The 24,008-nt window shown below is 44.2% G+C and overlaps 3 protein-coding genes across 4 annotated transcripts; 1 reads left to right on the top strand and 2 right to left on the bottom strand.

Annotated features, from left to right (window-relative positions):
- Window positions 1-2: 2 nt before the first annotated feature.
- Window positions 3-12,446, bottom strand: efs (embryonal Fyn-associated substrate). The gene is made up of 8 exons (XM_085349516.1): window positions 12,364-12,446; window positions 11,661-11,865; window positions 9,533-10,855; window positions 8,589-8,708; window positions 6,455-7,399; window positions 6,205-6,276; window positions 2,116-2,373; window positions 3-2,034 (listed from the first exon to the last, which is right to left on the bottom strand). The coding sequence occupies exons 2-8, from the start codon at window positions 11,670-11,672 to the stop codon at window positions 1,849-1,851; spliced, it is 2,916 nt and encodes a 971-aa protein (XP_085205642.1). The 5' UTR covers window positions 11,673-11,865; window positions 12,364-12,446; the 3' UTR covers window positions 3-1,848.
- Window positions 12,447-12,900: 454 nt separating this feature from the next.
- On the top strand, window positions 12,901-18,469 carry dhrs4 (dehydrogenase/reductase (SDR family) member 4). 2 transcript variants are annotated; one of them, XM_085349517.1, is made up of 9 exons: window positions 12,901-12,999; window positions 13,169-13,284; window positions 13,559-13,736; window positions 15,963-16,064; window positions 16,271-16,341; window positions 16,434-16,485; window positions 17,010-17,144; window positions 17,254-17,309; window positions 17,392-18,469. In XM_085349517.1, exons 1-9 carry the CDS (start codon window positions 12,988-12,990, stop codon window positions 17,504-17,506), a joined length of 837 nt encoding a protein of 278 aa, XP_085205643.1. In that variant the 5' UTR covers window positions 12,901-12,987; the 3' UTR covers window positions 17,507-18,469. The 2 variants fall into 2 exon arrangements, with proteins under 2 accessions (XP_085205643.1, XP_085205644.1); XM_085349518.1 differs by lacking the exon at window positions 13,169-13,284.
- On the bottom strand, window positions 18,271-23,470 carry tinf2 (TERF1 (TRF1)-interacting nuclear factor 2). Its single transcript, XM_085349519.1, has 10 exons — window positions 22,978-23,470; window positions 22,657-22,859; window positions 21,153-21,242; window positions 20,674-20,769; window positions 20,488-20,598; window positions 20,239-20,362; window positions 19,317-20,151; window positions 18,854-18,912; window positions 18,698-18,774; window positions 18,271-18,390 (listed from the first exon to the last, which is right to left on the bottom strand). The coding sequence occupies exons 1-10, from the start codon at window positions 23,003-23,005 to the stop codon at window positions 18,271-18,273; spliced, it is 1,743 nt and encodes a 580-aa protein (XP_085205645.1). The 5' UTR covers window positions 23,006-23,470.
- Between the last annotated feature and the right edge of the window lie 538 nt (window positions 23,471-24,008).

The following is a 24,008-nucleotide window of genomic DNA, read 5'->3' as shown; positions in this document are numbered from 1 at the left end:
ATCCAGTTACAAAAGAAAAGACAGCCATTTTTGAACTGTAACTCGGAAAAAAAAAGAAAAAGAAAAACTTTGTTCATTGCAAATCACCCAATCACATCACTCAGGTGAAGGATGTGCATATATATATGTATAAAGTATAAGCAAATTAAAGCCATGCAGATGGGGAAAGCAAAGGAACATAAACGTTGGCATACAATAAATATACAGCTAAAGGTTACTTGCCCATCATGCTCCCTTAACACACACACACACACACACACACACACACACACACACAGCCCATTTTAACAGGCTGCTAGTCATTGGAAAATACTTCAAACCTCCACAGGGTGGCACTGCAGCAAAGAAAATGTAAAAGCTGGAAACCAAGTCAACAATTTAAATCTGAAACATTAGAAAAAGAAAAAGTAGGGGGAAATAAAGGGGGGGGGGGGCAAAGTAATATGATTGCCAGAAGAGAAGGTAGTGCTATATTCAAGTTTTATCCCCCTGGCTGTGTTCTCTCACAAACAAGATGTGTAGTGTGAATATGCTGACGTGTTGTCGCAGAGAGGAGCATAATACCAATTATGACTCACAGGCCGTGCTGTGCACCTGTCAGTATGAAAAGTGGAGTAGTGTTAGACACAAAACAGGTTTGTTTTCATGGATTGTAAAATACAAAGTGTCTCTTTTAAATTGAAAAGCAGACTATGCTTCATTCCACAGGCATAGGTTCACGATCACAATAAAGTCCCACAAACTGATGTAGAGTTAACCGTCGTCCCCGTCTTTGTTCCGTCATAATAATCACAACTGGTTTCTGATGTGCACTTCCACAATAAGATGGCTTCAAACTATCAAAGCGGACATAAATAAGAGGCGATGACAGGCAGTTTATGGGAAAATGATGCTGAAAAGCAAAAGTCAAAGAAGAGAAGTGATGCAAGTCATAACAAGACGTGTGAAGACAGGTGAACTCGGTCAACAGGTTTCGCATCCATTACCAAACCTGCCACATGACTGTGGGAAAGAATAGGATGAGGCAATTTGTCACCCAGCTAACGTTGCTCAATCAAAAACCCCTTCATCGACCCACAGACATATTCTCCCTCTGTGACAAAAAAGCTTTTGTTTTTCTTCATAGAGATGTGAAACACGTGCAAACTGAAGAATGAGGAGATGTTTCTTGTTAAGTGGAAATGGGGCACTACACAAAACACGCAAACACTTGCACAGATTGAGAATAGAAGCTGGGAAAACTTCCAACATTTCTCCCAAATAAAGCCCCCCAAAAACACACACAACATGCTGCTTCTGCAGCTTCTGAATTGATAATCACAAAAGGCCCTTCAGGTATCACAGTAAGAAAAAAGGATGTAAAGTCTCCTCCTCTGGACTATTTCTGGAAATCGGGGGTGGCTGAATAAATAGAGGAAGGAAGGAAAAATGGCTATCGTGTGAGAGGTAGGGGGGGGAGAAAAAAAAAATATGGCAAGCACATTAAAGCAAAGCTCCCAAAATAGGAAGTCCACACGGACACTTAAACCACACAGGGGCTTCAAAATCTTCAATAAATTAACACTTAAAAAACTATTTTTGCCTGGCATCAAAGCACAGAGGTCAGTGGAGAAACAAAAGCAAACCAGCACGCGCTCAGGCGACACACGCAACACGGTGAAAACAGCTGGATAACAGCTGTGGCGAGGAACAAACGCCTCGCCGCAGGATTCGGCTTCGCTTCCTTCCATCCCATTCAAGCACAGGGGTAATGAACGAGTGTAACAACAAATAAGGCATTTCAGAGAGGAGGAAATAGATGTGTAGTGTAGACAAAGTTGTTTGTTTTAACGTAAGCACTAAGAAACATCATGAAGATATTTCTGCCAGACGCTGCAGCAGAGTGGAGAAGCCGGCCGCCTGCTGGGAGAGCTCTGCGACACGGTCCACCATCTCCTGGGTGGCAGATACTGATGGATAGTTCTGTGCAGCACCCTTTGTTGCCACCACGACTGCCTTCAAAGCTTGGCAGAGCCGTCCCCCCGAGGTAGTGATCTGATGGGGGAAAAAAATATTAAAGATATTACACCGCTATGAAATGCTGGATCTAAACATCATGCCAACTTTTCCACATACTTTGGCCCGGAGGTCAGCAGACGTGAGAAGACGGGAGAGCGTGTCCCCGATGAATACCAGCTTGTGCGCAGTTACAATGAGGCTCTTTCCTCTGGCGACGAAGATTCGAGGAGGTTGGTTTCCCTTCACGCTGCTGAAGAGCACATCGACGGCATCCGCCAGGCAGGAGAGGTGGGCGAGGCTTTGAGAGGAGTAGAAGGAGAGCAGCTCTGAGTCCTCCAGGGAGAGGGACACTGGCAGAGGAGGGGAGGGGGTCAACTGAAAAAGATGAGAAAGGAAAATGAAAATCTGCACAAGAAATGTAGGAAAGTAGCCAGAAGGTTTCTAATTTGAATTAAGGAGAATGAAAACAAGACTTTCAGATACATAAACAGCAAACTGAAAGAAGTCCTGAGAAATTAAAATAAAAAACACAACGCACATATTTACAGCACTGTGCAAATCTCATTATTTCTTAGGATAGTGCATGGAAAATGGGAGCAGCGATTTATTAAAACACGTGGAAACATACATAAAAATATAGTATATAAGGCAAAAACAGAGGTGGTACAAGCTAGAAAGCTAATATTTGGTATGACTGCCTTTATTCTTCACAATCTGAACTCTCTTTTGCAATCCTTGGTGTCATTTCTTCAAGTAGTCTTTGGTTCTCTTCTCTGTCAAGATGGTCCCACTGCTTCAATAATGTTCAGGGTCCAGGCTCTGCCACTCCATTGGCTGTGTTTTTGGGATCACTGTCATGCCGAAAAACGAAGATGCTGCCAGTGTGAGATGTTCTTAAATGGATCATAATCTGATGTTCATGATGACCTGCGTTCATAATTCAACCAATTTTGACAAGATCTCAAACAACACTGGCTCAAATACAGCTCCAAACCATGACAGAGCCTCCTCCGTGTCTTACAGATGCCTGTGGACACTCACTTCTGATGAGGCTTCAGTGAACAGCAGATGGATCAACTGAAGCATCTCTCAGCTCCTGTGCAGGGTCTTTGTTGGATTTTTTCCCCATGTATTACAAAGAACATGAAACTGTTCATCGGCTGTAGATAATTTTTGGGGGACATTTCTTTTGTCCTCCACTTGTTCCGTCTCTTCAAAAAAAATTTAAGGACACATTTCACAAAATGCTGAGAAAAGTTCCATATTCTGCTAATTGCTCTTTGGGAATCACCTAACTGATGCAAAAATACAATTTTATGCCTGTAACTGTGTCATCTTTGTTATATAGTCAATAACAAATGACGTTTTATTCTGGCTCAATCAAAAATTCAGTGCAACAGCCTCCACTTTCCATCCTAGAAACACGTTACAAAAAATTGCTTCGGTCTCTCAGTTTTATAACATGTTGGTTGAGAAGCACAGAGGCACCTCAGACAATAAGCGACAGGAGTGAATACAAGAGTTAGAAGATATTTCACCCATTGAGTGGAGTAAAATATGTTTAAAGACACACACCCAAACCATCAACACCCGATTGAGACTTTAACTGGATAATGCGAACAAATGTCTCCCCTGCAAATAAATAAATTTGATCCTAATATACTGGACAAATGTTGTAAGTGTACCAATCACCAAGCTTCATTGTATCACTGTTTGTGGAAGTGTAAAAAGTTTTGGTGCTCAGTGTTAAAATGCATTTCTCGGGTCCCATGTTTCCCTGTTCTGTTAAGTCCTGTGTTCTGTATTTTAAGCATTTATCCAGATGACTGTAATTTATCTCGTACAGAGAGAAAGACAGTTTACCTTTGCTTACTCCAGGCCAAACGTTGTGTTGCAGTATGCTGGGAGAATGTTGATAGCCCCTCTTTTGACCAATGGTTAAACAATGTAACATCGAGTTTAGTTTGTTTAGGGAAGTTGAGGAAGTGGAGAGAGAGTGAGGTAATGAAAAATACATAACTAAATTTGGGAATATGCAAAATCCAATAAATATATGTTTAAAAAAATGGGATCAAATGATGTGTTGTTGCAGCAGGCTGCTACTAACAAAGTGCCTAAAGATACCACTTAATATTGGTTATTTGCTAAATTATGATGTGTAGACAGAACTCTGGTTCAACACTTGAATTAGGTGCTTTTTACAATTGCATGATTCATACATCTGAAAATGGTCAGGTAGGAGGGCTGGACTGAAAATGAGTGAAAAAGCAGCCAAAGAAAAACTTTAAGGGAGCTTCAGAAAGACTGGAGAAGTATTGCTCAAGACCACATTAAATAATCACAATAGAGTCAGATATAAAGAAATGAAAGGTGGCTCAAGACTTTTGCAAAGTATTCTATATTATTTTTTAACCTTAGCAATAATCTGCAACCATGTCTTGACTAATCATTTAGTCCACAAAGTGTAAAAGAGGCTGAGAAACCACCTGCAATAAACGTCTTAGAGTCCAAAGGGCTCCTTCTGATTTATTTCTTTCCTAACTGAGCTCCAAAATACCAAAACAGACTGTCACAGGACTGCGTCCTAAAGCCCAGAAATTCCTTCATCTCAAAGCTTAAGACATTTTCACATTTTATTAACACCCCACTTACAAATCGTGTGCCAGAGAAGGCATTTGATTGTCAAAGTAGTTCTAGGCTTCAGTCAACTGACTTCATATTTTAATATTAGCCAGCAAAGACAAAGTCCTAAATGTCAGAGTTTCCTATCAGAGTTGCGCAAGAATTGCAGCCACTGTTAATTGTGCCAAATAACTGTTTAAGGCTGTTTGTCTTCATAAAATCCAAATAGGATCAAAGCATGTGATACATACACAAAAAACGGTCCTAATATAATAGTCAAATAACAGGAAATGTATTAATAACACATGAAAAAGCTGCTAATGAGAGCAGAAAATATATAACCAAATTAGCATATGGTAAGTCAAAGCAGGCAGCCTTGAACTGAACCCGAGTCGTACAAACAGAGGGTCCATACAGCACGTCAGCCACTGCTCAAAGGATGACTGTGCTCTTCTGTCACTCATTGTCCTGGAGTCTCCGTCCTATGTAAGAAAGTCTGTTGAGATCCACAAGTGACCTCTTGTTACCCGTCGATGACAAAACAAGGGAATGTAGCGAGGGGCAGGAAAAATGCAGACGGAGCAATAAGAAGACATGACTTCAGTCTGATGCAACAGAACTGACTTCGAGTTTTCGCAAGACAGGACAAGGTGTGATTAAAAAAAAAAAGCTCAGAGACTGTCATCGTGTGTAAACTGAGCACAGCATGGTCGTGTTGATGCCTGTGGTGTACCACAAGGTTCAATTTAAAGCCCCATTTTATTTTCCGTCTTCATACTCTCACTTGGCAAGAGTATGTGAACGTATATTTTTAATTGCTGTGCAGATGACACGCACATATACATCTAGGGTTGACACATGGTGATGCAAGAAGCCCAGGTTCACAGAGATGAAGGCCACAATTTGTCAGGCTATCAAAGCAGAGTTCTCCTCAAACACCCTGAGGTGACTGAGGGAGAGGATCAGCGCTAACCCAGAGTTTTGATGGATGCTTGCTCACATCCAAGTTTTTTTGGCTGCACCTCTACCACCATCTTTCCCTGCTGCTCTGCTTTATTCTCCAGATTTCAACCTCATGCTCTTTTCCAAAATGGAATTCAAGATTTCTTTTGGCACAGTGGAGGAGATCCAGGTGCCTGAGGTGCTTACAAAATGGGCCAAGGAACAGCGTATCCATCCACAATGTGACTAGTTCTGAAGCGATGGAGGCCAAATACAGATAAAAAGAATTTAATTTTTTTGATGGCACCTCATACATTTATGCTGATGTATGTGCTTACTTGACTTTCCTGTCAACCTGGATGACTGATTTCAGAATTAACTGCGGAGTAAACAGATTCATTTGAAAGACTGCAGTAGCATACAAATACACAGCACTAGGTAAACTTATGGAGTATAAAGCTTGTATTGGTAAAACAAACAGCTGCTGCAAACTGGATTAAAGAGTCATACTGTTCACTAGTAAACAGAGCAGACTGTGAAAACAAGAGTGAATCGATGCCTTCGCTGTGGGGAATCACTGTGAGTGAGTCAGGAGCAAAGGATCAAGTAAACAGAGGTAAAAACACAGAGGGAACAGCTCACCCGTGGCTCTGAGGTGATAGTTTGTGTCTGTCCGTTCTCAGTGCGGGCGTCAGGAGGCGGTTCAGGTTTACCCTAGAGCAAAGTGACCAGAGAACATGTGTGACTAGTTACCAGCAAAGGAAAAAATGTGTTAAAGCACAATAACAGAAACTGTAAGGAATTAGATGCATATATAGCATAAATATCAAGGTAAGGAAGAAATTAATGTGATACTATAAAACGATGCATTCCTAACATAATAAAAACTAACCTGCAGCTTTACATATCCAACACTGTCTCCAGTAGGAACTGGAGCCGGGATGGGAGTCAAGCCGATCCCAGCATACTCGTTGCTGGGATCATCTTCTTCATCAGCAGGTCCCACTGTGAGCATCACCGTGGCTGGAGTAGGAGGCAAGGGGAAAGCAGGCTGAGGGGTTGGAGGCAGAGGCCTCTCCTGGATCCAGCTGCTTTTACGGGAACCCATTCCTCCTCCAGATGACTTCCCATCAGGCACCGGGAGCGCAGGCAACGGCCTACGTGACAGAGATTCTTGGGAAGGCAGACGGGGCCGGCCCTGAGCCTGTAAGAGGAGGGTGCTTTCCTCAAGCGAGCGCTGGACCAGCGACAAGAGCCCTTCGGATGAAGGAGCGCTACCGACGGCAGACAACGCTGGGAGCAGGTCCGATAAGCGTGCCCAGGCCTGCTGAAGGGGTGGCGGGGGATCCCCTGAATGACTGGCTTTCCAGGTGGACAGGATTTCCGCCAGTGAGGTAGCCAGGTCCCGTGATGACAGAGTGGAGGGCGAGTTGGAGACTGTGGTGAGCACAGAGTGGACCAGACTGGAAAGCGAAGCTCGCCACTGCATGTCACCAGAGCCGTTACTAGACACAGAGAGGCGGCGTGTGGAGGTGGAAGAAGATGATGAGGAATGAGGAAGGACTTCGACAGTCAGAGCTGGCATGTCATAAATCCCACCATCGGGCTCAGAGTCACCACGGCTATTATCTCCACCACTGACTCGTTTCTCGGATCCAGGAACACAAGAAACCCGTCCGACCTGAGGAACTTCCTCCCCACAGAGGCTGCTGGTCGACTCTCCCGGTGCCAGAGGGACGCCCGGAAGTGTAGGGACACTGTAGACTTCATCATCAGCTTCGTCAGGCTGAACATCTACTGTGGCCTTAGTCAGAGTGATTGTGGGGACATCATAGACCTATCAGTGAAGAGGGAAAAGCAGATTTGATTGTTTAAATAAATAAAGAAAACATTGCGAAACTTTGAAATTTGAAAAACATATGAAGAAAGGAAGGAAGATACTCCAGGTAGATTCTTTATTATTTAGTCCAATAATGGCATAATAATAATAATAATAACATTTCATCCATGCAGTAAATGCAGTAAGTACCAATTATATGCTACATTAAAAAGGGAACCCATATGCACTCTGTAGGTACATCCAGCAAAGAGTTACTGACTCCCACTGATGTGGGAAACACATTTTTATTCATTAAGTCTTAAAGCGAGCCTGCAGTCCACATACAGTGACTGCAGGCAAGGAGGGAAAAAATAACCCAGCAGCTGGCACACATTTTCAAGTAACTTTAAAGTGGAGACCACTGGGGGCAGGGATGTGGTGGTGGTGGTGGTGATGGCGGTGGTGTATCCTTGGCATGGTTGTGACAGATGGGTGTGACTGGGAGAAAAATAGAAGCAGCATTTGTACTGGATAGACTGGCTCCAGGAGCACACAGAGACAGGTGTGGCCTCGCCTCGAAGGGGGGCAGGGAGACAGGCTAATACTGGAATGTGGGAAGAAATAGTGGCGGGGTATATGATAGTCATCTCTTGTTCTTTGCTTGTGTAGGCATGCATTCAGCATAGCAGATTCCCACAGTTCCCAGCAAATTAATATACTAGGGTTGGGGGTAATCAGAGCATTTTGATTCTGCTGGATGTTTGTCAGGTCAAAATATGACAGGAACAAAACAGAAACACAGAAGCCCTGTAAGTAATTCTCTGTCAGACGCTCTCTAAAGTTGATTTTGCGTTTTGTGTGCCGGGAGATGAAGCACCAACTGCAACGTACCACTGTTTCAGTAATTCCTCTAAGTGATATTTAATACTGGTTTAATTAATTAAATAAATGTGTGTGGACCTAGATATGAAAACAGGTGGATGGATTGACCACAGGAAAACAGTTTGTCCCAAACATTTAATCATTATAAAACACTGAACTTCCAAGCTACCACAGCCAGCAGTGGAGCTCATCGTGGCCACACAAGGAAGGCAAAGAGGATATAAAGCCACTTGACAGCTCACAGTCAAACAAAAAATAAAGCAGTTGCTTTAGACACTAATTCAGAGGTTTATCCATAAGTCAGCCTCGTGTGCAAAGTCTTTACCTCTGACTCAGCGTCGGCCTGCGGTGGCACACTGCGGGGGGTGTCGTAAATGCTGTCATCTTCTCCAAGTGCAGAGGGGACTGGATGCTGCCACCTGCCCTTCGGAGGTGTATCGTATACCTACCAAGGCAACATTAGAATTAAAAAAAAAAAGAAAAATCCATAAAAAAAATATTTAATTTAACACTAAAATATTCCCAGTAAATATGATGGAGACTTTAAAAGTTTATTGCCAAACAAGTACCATCCAGGAGTAATAAAAGGATTCATGTACATGGTGAAGGGCTTTTCCTGGCTCAAAATAGACGTCTTTAAAGTTTTGGTGCGGGGCGTTGACAACGGACATGAGAACAATCAGTCCACATATAGTTAGAGAACAGTCTTTGTTACCTTAGTTAACACAAGTTTATGCAGTTTCCTGATATTTGATAAACAAAACTGTTGTAAATCAAGCCATGCTTAAAAAAAATACTGACTTAAAGTTATTTTGTAACACTTCTGGTGATTTTTCCACTTCTTTCACAAACATCTTCTGTATGCAGAGGAAAAAAACTGCTTATGATGTCATCATATTGAGAACTAAAGCAACATTACAGGACGACCCAACCTGTTTAACACACCACTAAAAATGCCTCCTCCCCCACCCCCTAGATGAAACCCAGCAGGGTTTCCAAAGAACGAAACAAAAAACAAACATTTAACAAAAACGAAACACTTTTTTAAAATCTGATATGAGTCACATTTCTTTTTATCAAATGGTCAAAACTGAACAGGAAACGCAGATTTTTTTCTGTTCAGCAAGGAAACAGGCTCACTGCCCTCACAGCATGCAGAGCTGCTGAGCCAGGATGTTATTAACAGGTAATAACTTTATTCTTACTTTATAAATACTGAAGAATTAGATAGAACAACTTTTAATCGCTTTAAGTATAATCGTCACATACCTGATCATCAACAGGATCTGAATAATCCTGATTTTCTCCCTTTTGATTCTGCACACTGCTGCTTTTCTCCACGCCATTACTCGTCCTTTCCTCCGTTCCCTGGGGGGCTGCCCTCTGTTTGCCCTCTTCTTGCTGCAGGCTTGCAGAAGTTGCTTGAGCAGCAGATTTGGGGACAGAGTTAGAGTCAGCTGACAGCTGTGATGGTTGTGTGTCCTTCCTGGTGACGCTCCTTACTGGAGGTGCTGGTGGAGGTGGTTTGCGGGCGAAATTTGGCGATCCAGGAGCCCTGACCTGGCCAGCTCTGATAAGCAATGGGGATCCCCGGTGAGAGGCAAGGCCGGGCTTGCCCCTGGCAGCGGCAGGGGTGGGCGAAGCTCCCTTGAGCAGGGCTCGAGGAGACGCTTGGGCAGAGGTTATCTGAGGCGGGTAGTGGTGAGCCAGAATTGTCGCTGGTGTCCTCGGAAGGCTCACTCCCACAGAAGTGGGTGTTTGGTACATCCCAGGTGTGTCCTGGTTCGCTTTTGATTGGGGGGTAGCTGTAGTTCCATTGGTTATCAATGGTCCATTAGAGCAAAAAGCACTGGCCACAGAGCCTCCCGTTGGGGATTGGTAAACATCATCGCCTGCAAGAGGCGTGCCTTTGGGCACCAAGTAACAGTCATCCGAGGCCCCCGTGGTTATTGTTTCTCTGGGAACAAGATATGTAGCGTCCTCTGCTTCATCGGCTGTCCTCGGCACTCCGCTGGGGGCAAGATACACAGACTCTGAAGCCAGGTGAGCTCCTGGCTGCCTCGCATGCTGAGCTGCTGCAGGCGCGGGACTCACTGGGCTCTGATAAACCGCTCCTGTCATGTCTGTTCCTCGTCCTCTCAAAGAGGGTGAGCGTGGCCGCCCCACCACCCCGATATCCCAGTCAGGTCTGGGCCGGGTGCCAGAGCTAGAGTGCGAGCGTGGCCGCCCGCCCTCAGTTCTGCGTAGCTCCCCTGGTCTCGACCCCGCTCCTCGTCCCTCGCCCACCGCTGGCGGGGAGCGATAAACTCCGTCCGCATCATTCGCGGTCCGAGCCAGCGGGGCACCAGGCGACAGGTAGACCGAGTCTTCACTGGAGCCACGACAGGGGTCCGAGCCAGGGGGCGGGGCGGTCTGAAGGAGTCGAAGGCGATTAGCGGGGGCGATCCCCTGTCTGCCATGCAGCGAACAGAGCCACCACCCGGGCCCGCCGCTCTGCTCCTGTTCAAGAACCATGAGGATGTCGCCCTTTCGGAAAGCCAACTCTTCTGGGCTTTCTGCCGTGTTGTCAAACAACGCCTTTGCCAATACCGTCTGTGCAGGAGGAAGAGACGAGAGCAGCAGTGATCAGCACTGACCCACAAAAACACACACACACAAAAACAACAACTAAAATGGCCATATGAAAGCACAAATTAATCAACAGCCTGAATTCACACTCCCTGCACGCCACAAACAAACAAGTACATTGACGTGGCAGTGCCAAGTGAGGAGTATAAAAAGGGTGATTGTTTCGATGCTGAATGGAGAGTGAAAGGGAGTGAATAGGGAAGATCTCGTTAAATGTCTGTGTGAAAGACCTGGTTTTGGGGGGGGGGGGGGGGGGGGGGGGGGGGATTAGCAAACGAAAACAAAACAAAACAAAAAAAGAAAAAGATGGAAAATTTAAAAGCCAAATCAAAATTCACAGCTGTGCAATTCATCCTGAGGAAGGGAGAAAGAGGGCCACAGTCAGGGAGGATCAGTGATCAAATGGACACAAGAGCTTAATGGTAATGAGCGGGATGAGAGGGAAGGGGGAGGGGATGAGAGGCACATCTGTCCCTTGCTGTTTAGGGTTTAATTGCCAACCCAAAGCCAGAGAGTCAGGCCCCCTTTCATTCTCTAAACCAACCCCCCGGGGACAACCGAGCTCCAATGAGCCATGTGGGACCTCTTTTGCAATGGAGGCACTGAGGATCCCAATATAAGACACAGAGAACAAATAAACCAGTTTAAAAGAAAGAAAGAAAGCGAGGAAAGCAAATTATTCCTTGACTTTCAAAGTATCCGAGCTATTGCGACACTGCCACACGAACACATGCAAATCCACGAACATAAAGAGAAAAACTGTACTCACCGAGACAGACATGATTGCCAAGTGATCAGCTTAGTCTCCGAGAAATTATCACTCAAGTGTCCACACCAGTCGGGTCATTTTTGGGAGGTCAGCTGTCACGGATATGCCGGTGGGCAGAGACCCTCGGTGCCGAGGCACAGCTGGCTCTGTTTAGGACACATCGCCCGGTCTGGGGGCTCCGTCGTCCCCGGTCTTCATAAGGCTCCTAAAATTCACACGGAAACGCTTTTTTAAATGTTTATTTTCTCACGAGTCACATGTAATAGGTATAGACAGCAAAACTTCACCCGTGCGCTCTGAGTCTCGCGTGAAACTGAAAGGTAGGCGGACGGAGGTAACACCTGTCTATGCCTTCCACGCCCAGTAACGTTTCTTTAAAGGCAACCCTATCGGGGGAAGCCCGCAACAGCTTAGCATCGTTTGCAAAAAAGAAGCGGTGTGCAGTGAGCGTCTAAAATACGGCGTGCAGCTGTGTATGAAACCGCTATCTAGGTCAAACGATAATTCATTTGAACAGTAGCCAGTATAAATAGACGTGCAGTCGCGGCCTAGCCACTAAACACCAGCCAACGCGGGCTAACGCTGCGCTAGCTATTGCTGGTTTAGTTCAAAACAACAATGGCACCGCCGTATAAAGCGGCCAAAGGCGATTTATTTACCGAACAGCGTTAGCACTCAGGACCGCCGTAATGAAAATTATTACCTTTCTCTTTTCTTATCGCCGATAAACTTCCCATTGGGGTACAGCCTCTGATACGTAAATCCCTTCTTTTCATGCGTGAAAATCTGCGGTCATCGCCGTTCAATCATCTTCGATGACAACAAAATTATCTCCGCCCCTTTCTTAGGTCGCGGAGCTTCGCTGATCTACAAGTAACACCAGGGCGTAAATTCCAGCGTTTACACCAATCCCGACGTGTGTAAAATCGCGCAGCTAGCCGTCGCTTCAAAAATAGAGCTCTTCTGATTGGCTCGTTCCTAAAAGTTGCGTTTAAGGACGACTGACTCTGTAAACCAGGTAAACGATTTTCAAATGGGGAAAAATAACGGTCAGCTGCTGTTGGCAACTGCTGTTATCTTTATTTGCCATAGAAAAAAGATTAATTTGCACAATTACTAGTATTATTAAAGTGAGCATGGTTTCAGCACTTTTATATACATATGCACACAGCCAATTGCGAGCGAAGTAGGCTGTATGCTTTTATTTTGACAGGGGGACGTTTACCCGGAAAATATCGACTGTAGCGACACGAATCGTCAGTAGTCAAAGGTCTTTGAGAGTCTTTTATCAAACTATTCCTCTGCACCTCTTCGTGTTGAGCTTTTCATGCATTGCAGGGTGAGACAATCCTCTTCGTCACATTTGCACAACTGCATTTGCTTTGTAAAATGTCGGACTGCGAGTGACAATAAAGTTGGGAATGCGAGCTCAACGAAGTGCATGGCCTCTGCCCTACTTAACTGCTGTTTGCGCTGAAAACATATCCGTGCGTGCTCTCTGTCCACAGGTGATGCCGAGGAGTGTATTCAGGTGCCTTAGGACCAATCTTGTAGCTGGCCAAAGAAATATGTCTCAAAGCAGTCTTTCTGGCAAAGTAGCCATAGTCACTGCCTCCACAGATGGGTAAAAATGACGTGATTGACCCCTGATTGTTGGTGCTGTCCATGAAAAAACAAACAGTAACCAAGCAAGGACTGTGTTAGTCACCTGTCTCCAATCATGACAAATCACTGATTATTGGAGAATTAGTAATAGAAGAGCTTAGTCCATGTTTGTTTGATTGTTTTGTGTATGTTCTAAAATGCTTATTTCTCAGATTCAGCACATTCATGAGAGTAATTACTGCTGTAAAGGGGTTAAAGCGATGCATCATAGAGCTCTTCTCCCCCCTCCTCAGAATCGGGCTGGCTGCGGCTCAGGCTCTGGGAAAAAGAGGTGCCCATGTGGTTGTGAGCAGCCGGCGGCAGGCCAATGTAGACAAAGCTGTGGCACTGCTGCAGAGCCAGAGCATCCAAGTGACTGGAACAACCTGTAATGTTGGGAAAGGGGAAGACCGAGAACAACTGGTTCAGATGGTAAGAAGCCGTCCATCGTGCTCAGAGGTGTAGAGCAGCACATAAACTATACAAGACCAAGCTTTGGCTCTTTATTATAACACAACTATTAAATGGGTGCTCATTTCTACATATATTTTTACTCTTGGACTCTATTAGAGTAGCTTCATGGTTCAAAATAATTATTATATGTCTAGCCCCTCAGTTGATCCTCTGTGAAAAAACCTATGAAACTTTATCTGGCATGAGCCACTTGAGAGGTGGAGAAAAGTTCAGCCAACGTGCACCTAACAATTTTTATCAATCATTAACAATAAAAAGGAATCCAAGCTGGATTTTAGTAGAATAAAGTTCAGCCTGATATTTTCGCTGTTTTTTCAATGTAGTTCCACTTAAAGTTGCTATTTGTGAAAATGTGTTTTTATAATGTTTTTATATGAAGCCGAAGTCCCTCGCTGCCACATTCCTCTGCCCTGTCAGCAACAGGAACGCTTCCAGTTACAGTTTCCCTCCTTTTCTATGCAGGAAATAAGTAACTAACTGGCAATGAGTTAAAATCTGGCCATAGTTCCACCCCAGATGCTTCTTACTTGTGTGAAGGGCAGAGTCAGAGCATGCTGCTAACACAAGCACTGAAACTACAGCTGTGCGCGACTGGACGACTCAGAGAACCACTATGACTGTTTCAAATACCTCCCGTTTCTAATGTGGACTGTATGTAAAGCGTTTTCAAGATTTAAGTTGCTGTCACAGCTCTTTCCCACGAAGAACTGAACCCACTCTTATGGTCTTACCAAACTGTCCAAAAACTGTAATTTTGCCTTTAGCTGCCTGTCTACATCTGTTATTAGTTACTCTGTAACTTTGGTGTTTTAACATATTTAGCTCTGACGCAAACTCATTAAAGTCCCCGATCATCCACACCACACCTGCAGGGCTTTCCCCACAGTTTAAGAGCCACTGTGGCTCAGGTGGTAGAGCGGGTTATCTACCAATCAGAGAGTTGGTGGATCGGTGTTTGACTGCACCCGCTGAGTGTGTGTGAACAGATAAAAGCTCGTATGAATGTGTGTGTGTGACTGGGTGAATGAGTCTGTATAAGTCTATGCTATTTAAGTCCACTTATCATGCACTGCTGTGCTTTCATCTGATTGGCTGCTTCTCAAAAACAGACTATTTGGACAGTCTGGAGCTTATCTCTATTTACCTCAGTGTTCACAGTCAGAGCTTTGTGCCTGAGATGTGCATGTTAAGGATATCTGTGCTCAGTGACATCACAGAGAGCTAAAAGCAGAACAAGCTGCCTGAAGCTGAGCGTTTCGGGCGGTCTGAGCCTGAGCTTCTGGCTCACAGTGATTACTTGTACATATGCTGGTGTCATTATTTGAAACTCTCCATGTTACTGTGAGCAAAAAGTCCCCTTTCATCATCCTCAGTGGTGGTGGAAAAAAGTAAGTGGGAACCATTAGCTGAGCCTCTTTTGGTGGTTTGGTGGTTACCTAGAGCACTTTCTGTAGCTGCACGTGCTCAGGGGGGATAATGGACCCCTCTGTCTTAAAGAGGCACTCCAGCTCAGCCATATTAGGATGTCTGGTCTGTGATGTCATTCCACAATAACCGATGGGTTTAAGGTGAAGCAGATTTTCTTGGTCTGCTGTATTTTTAAGGTTGGGGTCGCTGTCATGCTGCATCACTCAACTGGTCATGAGCAATTCAGACAATTCATCAGACTGCAGACGTTTCCCAGAAGCACTGTGGACTGCTAAGGTGCTCTGTGGAAAACTTTAGTGGAGGTTTTTTTTTTACATTTTTTTGTGGTTTCTTCTGTGGAGTCCTGCCACGTAAAACATGCCTGCATGGTAGACTCATTAAGACAGATGTGAACCAGCTCCAGCCATTCCTTTAGCTTTTCCTCTGAGCTCCTTTTGGACTTTGTTTAGTATTTAGTGGCGTACCTTTGACCTTATTGTATTCAACGCTTGTTTTTAAGGACGACAGCGGCCACGCAAGTAAAACGCTTTGAGTTTTAGACAGTGTATCTGAACAGTGTCTTTTACACGACTTTGTAAGAGTTTCATGAAAGCAAACAGTTCATCTTTTGGGCAAAGCGTGGTTCACATCAGCAGCTGCTTTTGTGACTCAAACTGCATTAAGAGGTGAAGTGCACGTGTCTGTTAAAATGTCCTCCACTTGTTGGCGTCACTGTGTAATAGCGTGAACGAGTGCTTGGCTCTGTGTTTGGTACAGACTCTGGATCGGTGTGGGGCCATTGACATCCTGGTGTCCAATGCAGCAGTCAATCCTTTCTTTGGAAACATCATGGACTCCACAGAGGAGGTCTGGGATAAGGTACGTACAAAACTTGAGCCCACACCAATCATTTATGATGTACGACATAAATTTGCATTTTTTTAAATGAAGGATACAGTAGCACTGATATGTTGTCATAAAAAAACAACATAAATCCAAAATGTGGTTCTGAGGAGCTGTTTACGTCACTCTGAGATCACTCTGTTATTTAAAGTATTCACTGTCACTGTGTCGACATTTTTCAGATCCTAGATGTGAACGTAAAATCAGCCTTCCTCATGACCAAGCTGGTGGCGCCTCATATGGAGAAGAGAGGGTGAGTGACAATGGCACCAAAAGGGGCGTCCATAAAAACCTGCCTGCTGTAATATTTCTAACACCTCTCACAGGTCTGTGTTTTTCTTTCAGAGGTGGAAATGTCATATTTGTGTCATCTGTGGCTGGATACCAACCAATGCAGGTCAGTGAGGAATTTCTCCTTGGCAGGAATTCGTGTGGTGCTGTGACTGAATCTCATCAGTGCGGTCAGGATTGGTTGGTCGCCTCCTTACATCACATCGAGACATAGAGATGGAAGTGAGAAAGCAATTCTCTGGAGAAAAGCTGTAATGTTAAGCATCTATGTTACTCACAGACTCCAGTATCTGCCAGTGTTTGACACAGCATTAGAGGTGTGGAGCCTGAGCTTTTATGGCTTTTGAAGTGGGAGAAAAGTCTTAGAAACCCTGTTTGGTAAGGTAGTCTTAGTGTACCAGGAGATTTCAGAAGAACATAAAAATCCCTTGGCGGTTGTGTCTGGAAAGGCAAATGTGCCAAGTCAAACATGCAGAGGCACCCGCTGTGGCGCCGTGTTAATAAGGAAGCAGCTAATAATGGATATATGCACTTAAAACGAGTGAGACATAAACCTGAATGTAAAGAAGTGACATGCTCTGTTTTGTTTCTGCAAACCTGTTCACGTGGTGTGCATGTGCACCTCTCCAGGCTTTGGGTCCTTACAGCGTGAGTAAGACGGCCTTGCTGGGTCTAACCCGGGCTCTGGCCCCGGAGCTGGCTCAGAGTAACATAAGAGTGAACTGCGTGGCCCCTGGAATAATCAAGACCCGCTTCAGCTCTGCGGTGAGGACACGCGCTGGAGTCCTTTGCTAAAAATGTGGTTTTTGTTGCATTTCAGTCGTGCTTTCTCTTATTAGTGTTGTACTTTTTATAATAAACTCTTTTGTTCCAGCTGTGGCAGAATGAAGGCATCGTGGATGAGTTCAAAAAGCAGCTATGCATTAAAAGGTGAAGTTCAAGGTCACAGGAAAGCTTGTTGGTAATATTCAGAGTCCAGGATTTGACACGTTGAATTTGCTTCTCCTGTCAGAGTTGGAGAACCGGAGGAAATCGGAAGTGTGATCGCGTTCTTGTGCTCCAAGGAAGCGTCCTACATCACCGGAGAGACCATCACAGTGACCGGAGGGATGAACTGTCGACTTTGAACGCATCGTTTTTAATTGGATTTCTTCTATTTTTCTGAAGTGCTGGCAGAGAACAGCCACAACTAAGCTTAGCGCAGGAGCTGCAACACACTAATATAAACCAATATAATGAAGCAGAGAGCTCTGGGTTACTGTGAGCGTCTTGAGTTTCCAGGTTGATTTTTGTTGTGTAAAGGTTTCTAATGAAAAATCTGATGTTTTTGTAAAAGAAAATAATTTAAAATGAGGAAATGTGTCATTTTAAACTGCACCAGCTATGAGATAAAAGCTTTTTCAGTGCATAAACATATTCATGATTTACAGGCCAGGGATGGTTTTATTAACAGTCATTACATGAGCTGAACGTCAGGAGCCGTTTGAGAGCTTCGCCTTCATCGATGAACCAAATGGAGCGTGCACCAGTCTCATCATCAACCAGTTTTTATTTTGCATTTCATTTCATATATTTCATACAAAAATCACAAACTTTATTAACAGAGATATTATTACATATTGCAAGTTAAAAATATTTCACATTTGTAACAGACAATCCAGATATGTTTTTAAAAAATGCAATTTAAATGACTTAAAAAAGCTGTATGACACTGCCTGTAACCGTGGCTACGTTTATCCACGATGTCAAAGCACCTGTTCAAGTTTTAATCGCCCTGAGTCAGGTTTATTTCAAGCAAATGGAAGATAAAAGTGTCCATCAGTCTCAATAGCATTTAAAAACCTGTTATTCTTTCCGACCATGTCGCCGGTGGAGGACAAAAATCATTTCATCACCTCCGTTTGTGTCCAGCAGACAATAAGCGGCGCCGGGTCATCGCAGGTTTCCAAAACTCCCTCAGGGTGGGCACGTAGGTGCCGTGTTTGGTCTTGTAGTAGCGTTTCATAAACAGCTGGGGGAGACAAAGGGATTCAAAGCACTAAGAATAAGAGTTTACTGTGTTACAGGCATCAGTTACCGCACGGAGGTGTAACTTATTTTACACTGAGCTGTAAGAATTCATGAACATGTATTTGAGCCTGCAATTCATGCCCTCCACATTTTACAAAGCCACCCGATGTGCCAGATTGAAGTCCTTGCCAGGCCGATTTTACCCCCCGAGTCTTATGCTTTACACTCCCATTTATTCTATTTTGTCTGAAACTGCACATCATTCAGGTATAATCAAAGCTAAGACTGGATGTGTTCTGAATACGCACCCTGACTTTGAAGTTCTTCGTCGCCTCATCCTCTGAATCAGCCACGTAGTCGTCATCTTCTGCACCGGCCAGCACCTCTGAACAGAACAGTAAACACACATAAGCTCAAACCTTTGCAGGTGATACATTTCTTACATAATTACACCCCACATTCACCTGTGTCACTCTGCTGCTGAGAGGGAGAGCTTCTCATGCTGTGTAGTGCAGGATGGTTTCTGTTGAGGGGAAACAACAGTAGCTGTTAACTGGTGACTAATCACGGGGGGGGGGGGGGCATCGAGCTGACCTGCTTAGCTTCGTGCACTTCTAACTGAAGTCTAAAGGCAACCAGAAAACACTGAAGTACAAATGTTGATCAGTGTGTGTGTGATCTAGCTGCACATAGTTAAGTCATTAATATCAGACAAAAGAAACCAGAAATCTGTGGAGCTAAATCAGATGTTTTTATTGTATTCAGACAGTTTATGCCATGTTTAAACGAGTTGACTGAACCACAATATCTATTTTTACTTCAAACATGTTCTTAAACAAATATGCAGCCATAGCATTACCCATATATTACTTATTCACACAGACCACAGTGCTTGGTTTATTGCCATTATGCACTTTAGTCCCTTACTCTTTGTCTTGCGAGCCGGGAGACTCTGTGTCAGACGACAGATGGCTGCTTGTCTGTCTCTGCGTTGACGTTGTGGCCGGTAACTTCCTCCTCTGCTTGTTTTGTGCCTGGTAAGAGGATGTTTCCTCTGGCCCAGATGTACTAGCCCTGAGAGAAGCAGCTGACATTTCTTCGATGACAACCCTGGGCTCCATGATCAGACAATCGACAAAAACAGAGTAGAGGTGTTGATCTTCAGGGTGATATAGTGTTTTAACACCTAGCTTTCTCATCCGGGCTGCCAGGACTTTCCTGCTGCATCCCTCTTTTCTTATAGTTTCTGCTCGGCCTTCCTTCCTCCTCTGGCCACCTTTACTCTGCGTCTGCCCGCTCAGTCTCTTTTCCACGGGTGTTGTTACACTTAGAACTTCTTCCTCCTCCAAATCGCTTTCTCCTCTGTCAGAGTTCTTGCGCTTCACCCCACTCCTTTGACTTGGGGTGCATCCCTCCTCCTCCTCCAGCTGCTCTCGCCCTTCCTTCGCTCCTTTATCGTTGGCTTTTGGCCTCTGTTTCACTGAGGTGAATTTGGAGTTCAGCTGCTCATGTCCAGCATTGTCAGCTGGACCATCACTTCTCTGTGTTCTTTTAATGCCAGAGTTCAAGACCGGGACGTCTTCATTCGATATTAGTCCAATAACAGGTGCGATAAATGAAGGTTTGCTTTTTGGCTCGGCGCCCTCAGATTCATCCACTGACAACTTCCTGGCTGCTGTCGGCTGATCTGATGGGACTCTTCCGGATGGTGGCAGAGAGAGTGAAGCCAGGATGGAGTCTCCCATATTCGGAGGTAGTGACGCTGTAAAGAGCAAAGAGCATTATCATGAGCTGACACTCAAAGTCTTCCCGTCACAGTCGTCACAACACAGATCTTATCTTTTTCAACCTGCTGACTCCAGGTGGCCAAGGCAGGTTTCATGCTGAAGTAAAATCTTCAGGAGCTGGGGCTGCGTGGCTGCCCGTGCACACTCCTCCAGGACAGGGGGGGCGTCACTGAGCCACGCTGCAGTCTGACAAAAAAATTAAATAAAACCCAAATATTAGATCAATTCTTGCACACAGAAACTGTTAAAGCAGTGACGATAAGAGCAATAAATCATGGCTAACGCTATGGAAACAGCCGTTTTCTCATTACCTGTACTAGGTTGGGAACAGGAAGCAGCTGGTCCAGTCGAACCAAAAACTCCCACAGCAGCTTCTCCAGCTCCTGGTCAAACGTTGCTCCGTAATCCACAGGAAACACTTCCTGTCAGGAGAGGGCGTGAAAGTTCATCAACAGGTGGAGGTGCTGAAGTGTGTGCTGCAGAGGCGAGGTACTCACTTTGTAGAACTTTTCTCTAATCGCTGGGTCTGTGAGGAACGTGTGAATCAAAGAATGGAAATCTCTCACTGTTCTCATTAGTTTTCCATCCTTACTCTGGGAAGAAAAAGAGAAGAAATTACATTTATTTTCTCCACAATCAGGAAATCTGCAAGTAAGCAAATAAGACATGTAGATTGGTAACATAAAAATCCCCATTTGGCACATCGTCTTTTTGAATACATAATCTTTGCATCACAATGCAAGTATTCAGCTACAAGTACTGTGCTGCAACACACTATGAGCTCTTCCCTAAATATCAAAGGTTCAACTGAGCAATGTTTAATTCCGAAATCAGCTCCATGTTTTGTGGTCAGTGCCTGAAATGAATCAATCACAGAGCAGAAGGAATACGAAAACACTGAGGAAAATCAGTATCAAATTTTCGCCACAGAATAAAAGTTGTCAAAAACGGCAGTGTGATCTGTGAGGTCACTTACTGAAGAAGTTCCAGCAGGTACACGGACTCTTTCCAGGTGTTCCTCAATCACCTCAGCATCAGGCTGTGAACTGCACAGCTCCAAGATCAACTTGTTAAACAACAAACAAACAAACAAACAAACAAACAAACAAACAAACAAAAAAAGAACGAGGTAAAGATCATCTGACTACAGAGAAACACCAGGTACAGTCCCCGCCTCCACTCTCATAGCCTCCGATAGGACCGCCATCATATTTTTGTAATTTTGCATCACTGGTGTGTTTTTCCTCTCTTCTATAAAAAGGTCTGCATGGTGTGAGAATGAGTGCGTGGCAACTGCTACTGTTGTTACAAGTCAGTTTGTGAAGTTTCTTCCCTCCTAGATATTCAAACATCAACTCTTAGTGGTGTTATTGCAAAGTGAACGTGTTTATGGACCACAGCAACTCAACCATGAAGTGTCAGACCACTTTAAGGCACAGAGCGGCGTCAACAAGTGCTGAGGGGCATAACATAGGCACTAACGTCTGTCTGCTGAAAGGTTCGTAACTGAAAGGTTCAAAGATTTAGTTTGTCTTTATGGCTTTTTTCCCCACTGGTATAAAATTCAGTCCACCTCAAGGCACTTTATACTGTAATATAAAGACCCTACAGTATTCTGGATCAAAATGAGTAACATAATCTTAAAAGTAGTGACAGTGTCTATCTCCCAAATCCAAACTGGGAACTGGTTCCTCAGAAGAGGGGCCTGAAAGCTGAAGGCTCTCCCTCCCATTCTACTTTTAAATACTGTAGGAACCACAAGTAAACACGCACTCTCACAGGGAAGTGTACTGTAGGGATAATATAAGGTCTATTAATGACAAGCTGTATGCAAGAAGAAGGATTTTAAATTCTGGATTTAACAGGGATCCAACGAAGCGAAGCCAATATAGGAGAAATATGCTCCATCTTTCTAGTCCCTGTCAGTACTCTCACTGCAGCATTTTGGATCAACTGAAGGGTTTTCAAGGAGTGTTTAGAGCAACTTGATAATCATGAATTATAATTTTAAAGGCTAGAAGCAATAAATGAAATAAATGCATGAAAAAGGTTCACTGAGACAGAGTGCTTCCAATTTTAAAGATGATGAGCAGATAAAAGAAAGCAGTCCTGCATAATATTTCAATTTGCAATCTGCAGGACATATCCTGGTCAGAAATGACTCCAAGTTTGTTCATAGTGTTACTTTTCCTAATCGATGCTGTGCTGTCTTCCAGCAATGAGGTTAGGATGGTGTGCTTCCTTTTTAATACTATGTCAAAGCCCTAATAAACATGCAAACTCCAGGCTAAAGCTGCAGAGGTGGAGACTGGGACTGTGCCATTCTTGGACACAGTACAGTGGTTCAAGCACACATTTAAATCCGATTTCCAAATCAAATCACTTTTATTGTCACATCACATGTGCAGGTACATGTGAGTGAAATTCTTGTGTGCGAGCTTCACAAGCAACAGAGGTGAAGCTTCTCCTGTTATACTCACTCTTGCTCTCAGCCCCACTGTCAGCCTGCCCTGGTGTCTCACAGTGAGCAACCCAGGCACAGCCTCACAGGAAGATGTCACGAACTCCTCCACAACCCCATACTGCATCACATCCCTCCGCTTCAGCACCTTCCACAGGGCTGCAGACACCAGACGCACAGGCGGGGCAAGCAGCTGGAGAGCAGCGAAAGGAAGGCTGGCATCTGCGCAAGAAACAAAAATAGACTACAGTACTGAATCACACTTGCATGAGCTCCTGACAGTAAAAGTTGGAAATAGTGGCATCAATCACCACACGTCCAGTTTAAACGTTACGCTTACCGCTTCCCTTTGGTTTTCTGGGGGCCATTCCACTGAAAAAGTCCAGAAGGAAACCGGCTCTAAAGTTGACGTTAGCTTAGCAACTTGGAGAGCTTCTAACCGCACTGAGCTTCAAAATAGCACGGGCACTAACACTGAATGCTGAGGAACTTATTTAGGAATAATAACACATACTAGCTCGAGTACTGTTTGGAGTCACCTGTTGATAAACATAAATGGCACTGCTGTTGTTCCCGCGATGCAAATAAAGCTCGTTCACGTCCATCAAAAGTTTGCCTTCTCGTCCTCCCGCCTTCACTGACAGGCTCGCAGTCATTCGCAGTGTTCATTGGAATCTGCCGAATGGGCGGTGCTTCAGATCAAAACACAATACTCCACCCCTGGCGTGTGTTGAAACGTTTTACACAAGCGCACCCAATCTGGTTTCAGGAAATGACGTATTGACGTTGCCTGCCAGCCAACACTTCATGATTTAAAGAAAACATTTAATGGAAAAAAGGTAAATAGAAATGAAAATTATATATTAGCTGAGGCGAGGAATACCAGAAAAGATTCATTTAGATTAATTTAATAATTAATTTAGTTTATATCTTTATAACGACCCGAAAGTGTTTATTTACTGTTTCTAAATTGCAGTTTTTAGATGATAGTTTTATTTATTAAGGCGAAAAAAAATCTGTACAAATCTACCTGATCCTCTGAAAAAAATAACTGCCACCTAAACCTAATAACTGGTTGTGCCCAACTTGGCAGCAAAACTGCGGTCAAGTGTTTGCAATAACTTGCAATAAGTGTTTCACGTGACATTGGAGGAATTTTGACACACTTTGTCTTTCTTCTTCTTTTTTTAAGCCATTCAGAGGTCGAATTGCTGATGTGTTTTGGATCATTGATCTTTTCCATAGCCCAGGTGAACTTGTCCTTCAGTGAGTCTCATCAGGATTTTCTGGTAAAGAGCAGAACTCATGGTTATAACAATTACAGCAAGCCATCCTGAAGCAGCAAAGCAACCCCAGACCATCACACTACTA

The sequence above is a fragment of the Diplotaxodon limnothrissa genome, linkage group LG3, assembly GCF_057381915.1.
Source record: "Diplotaxodon limnothrissa isolate DT_005_m linkage group LG3, D_limnothrissa_male_GT1.1, whole genome shotgun sequence".
NCBI lineage: Eukaryota > Metazoa > Chordata > Actinopteri > Cichliformes > Cichlidae > Diplotaxodon > Diplotaxodon limnothrissa.
Note: the sequence above shows the minus strand (reverse complement) of the source record. Positions and strands in the feature narration are given on the sequence as shown.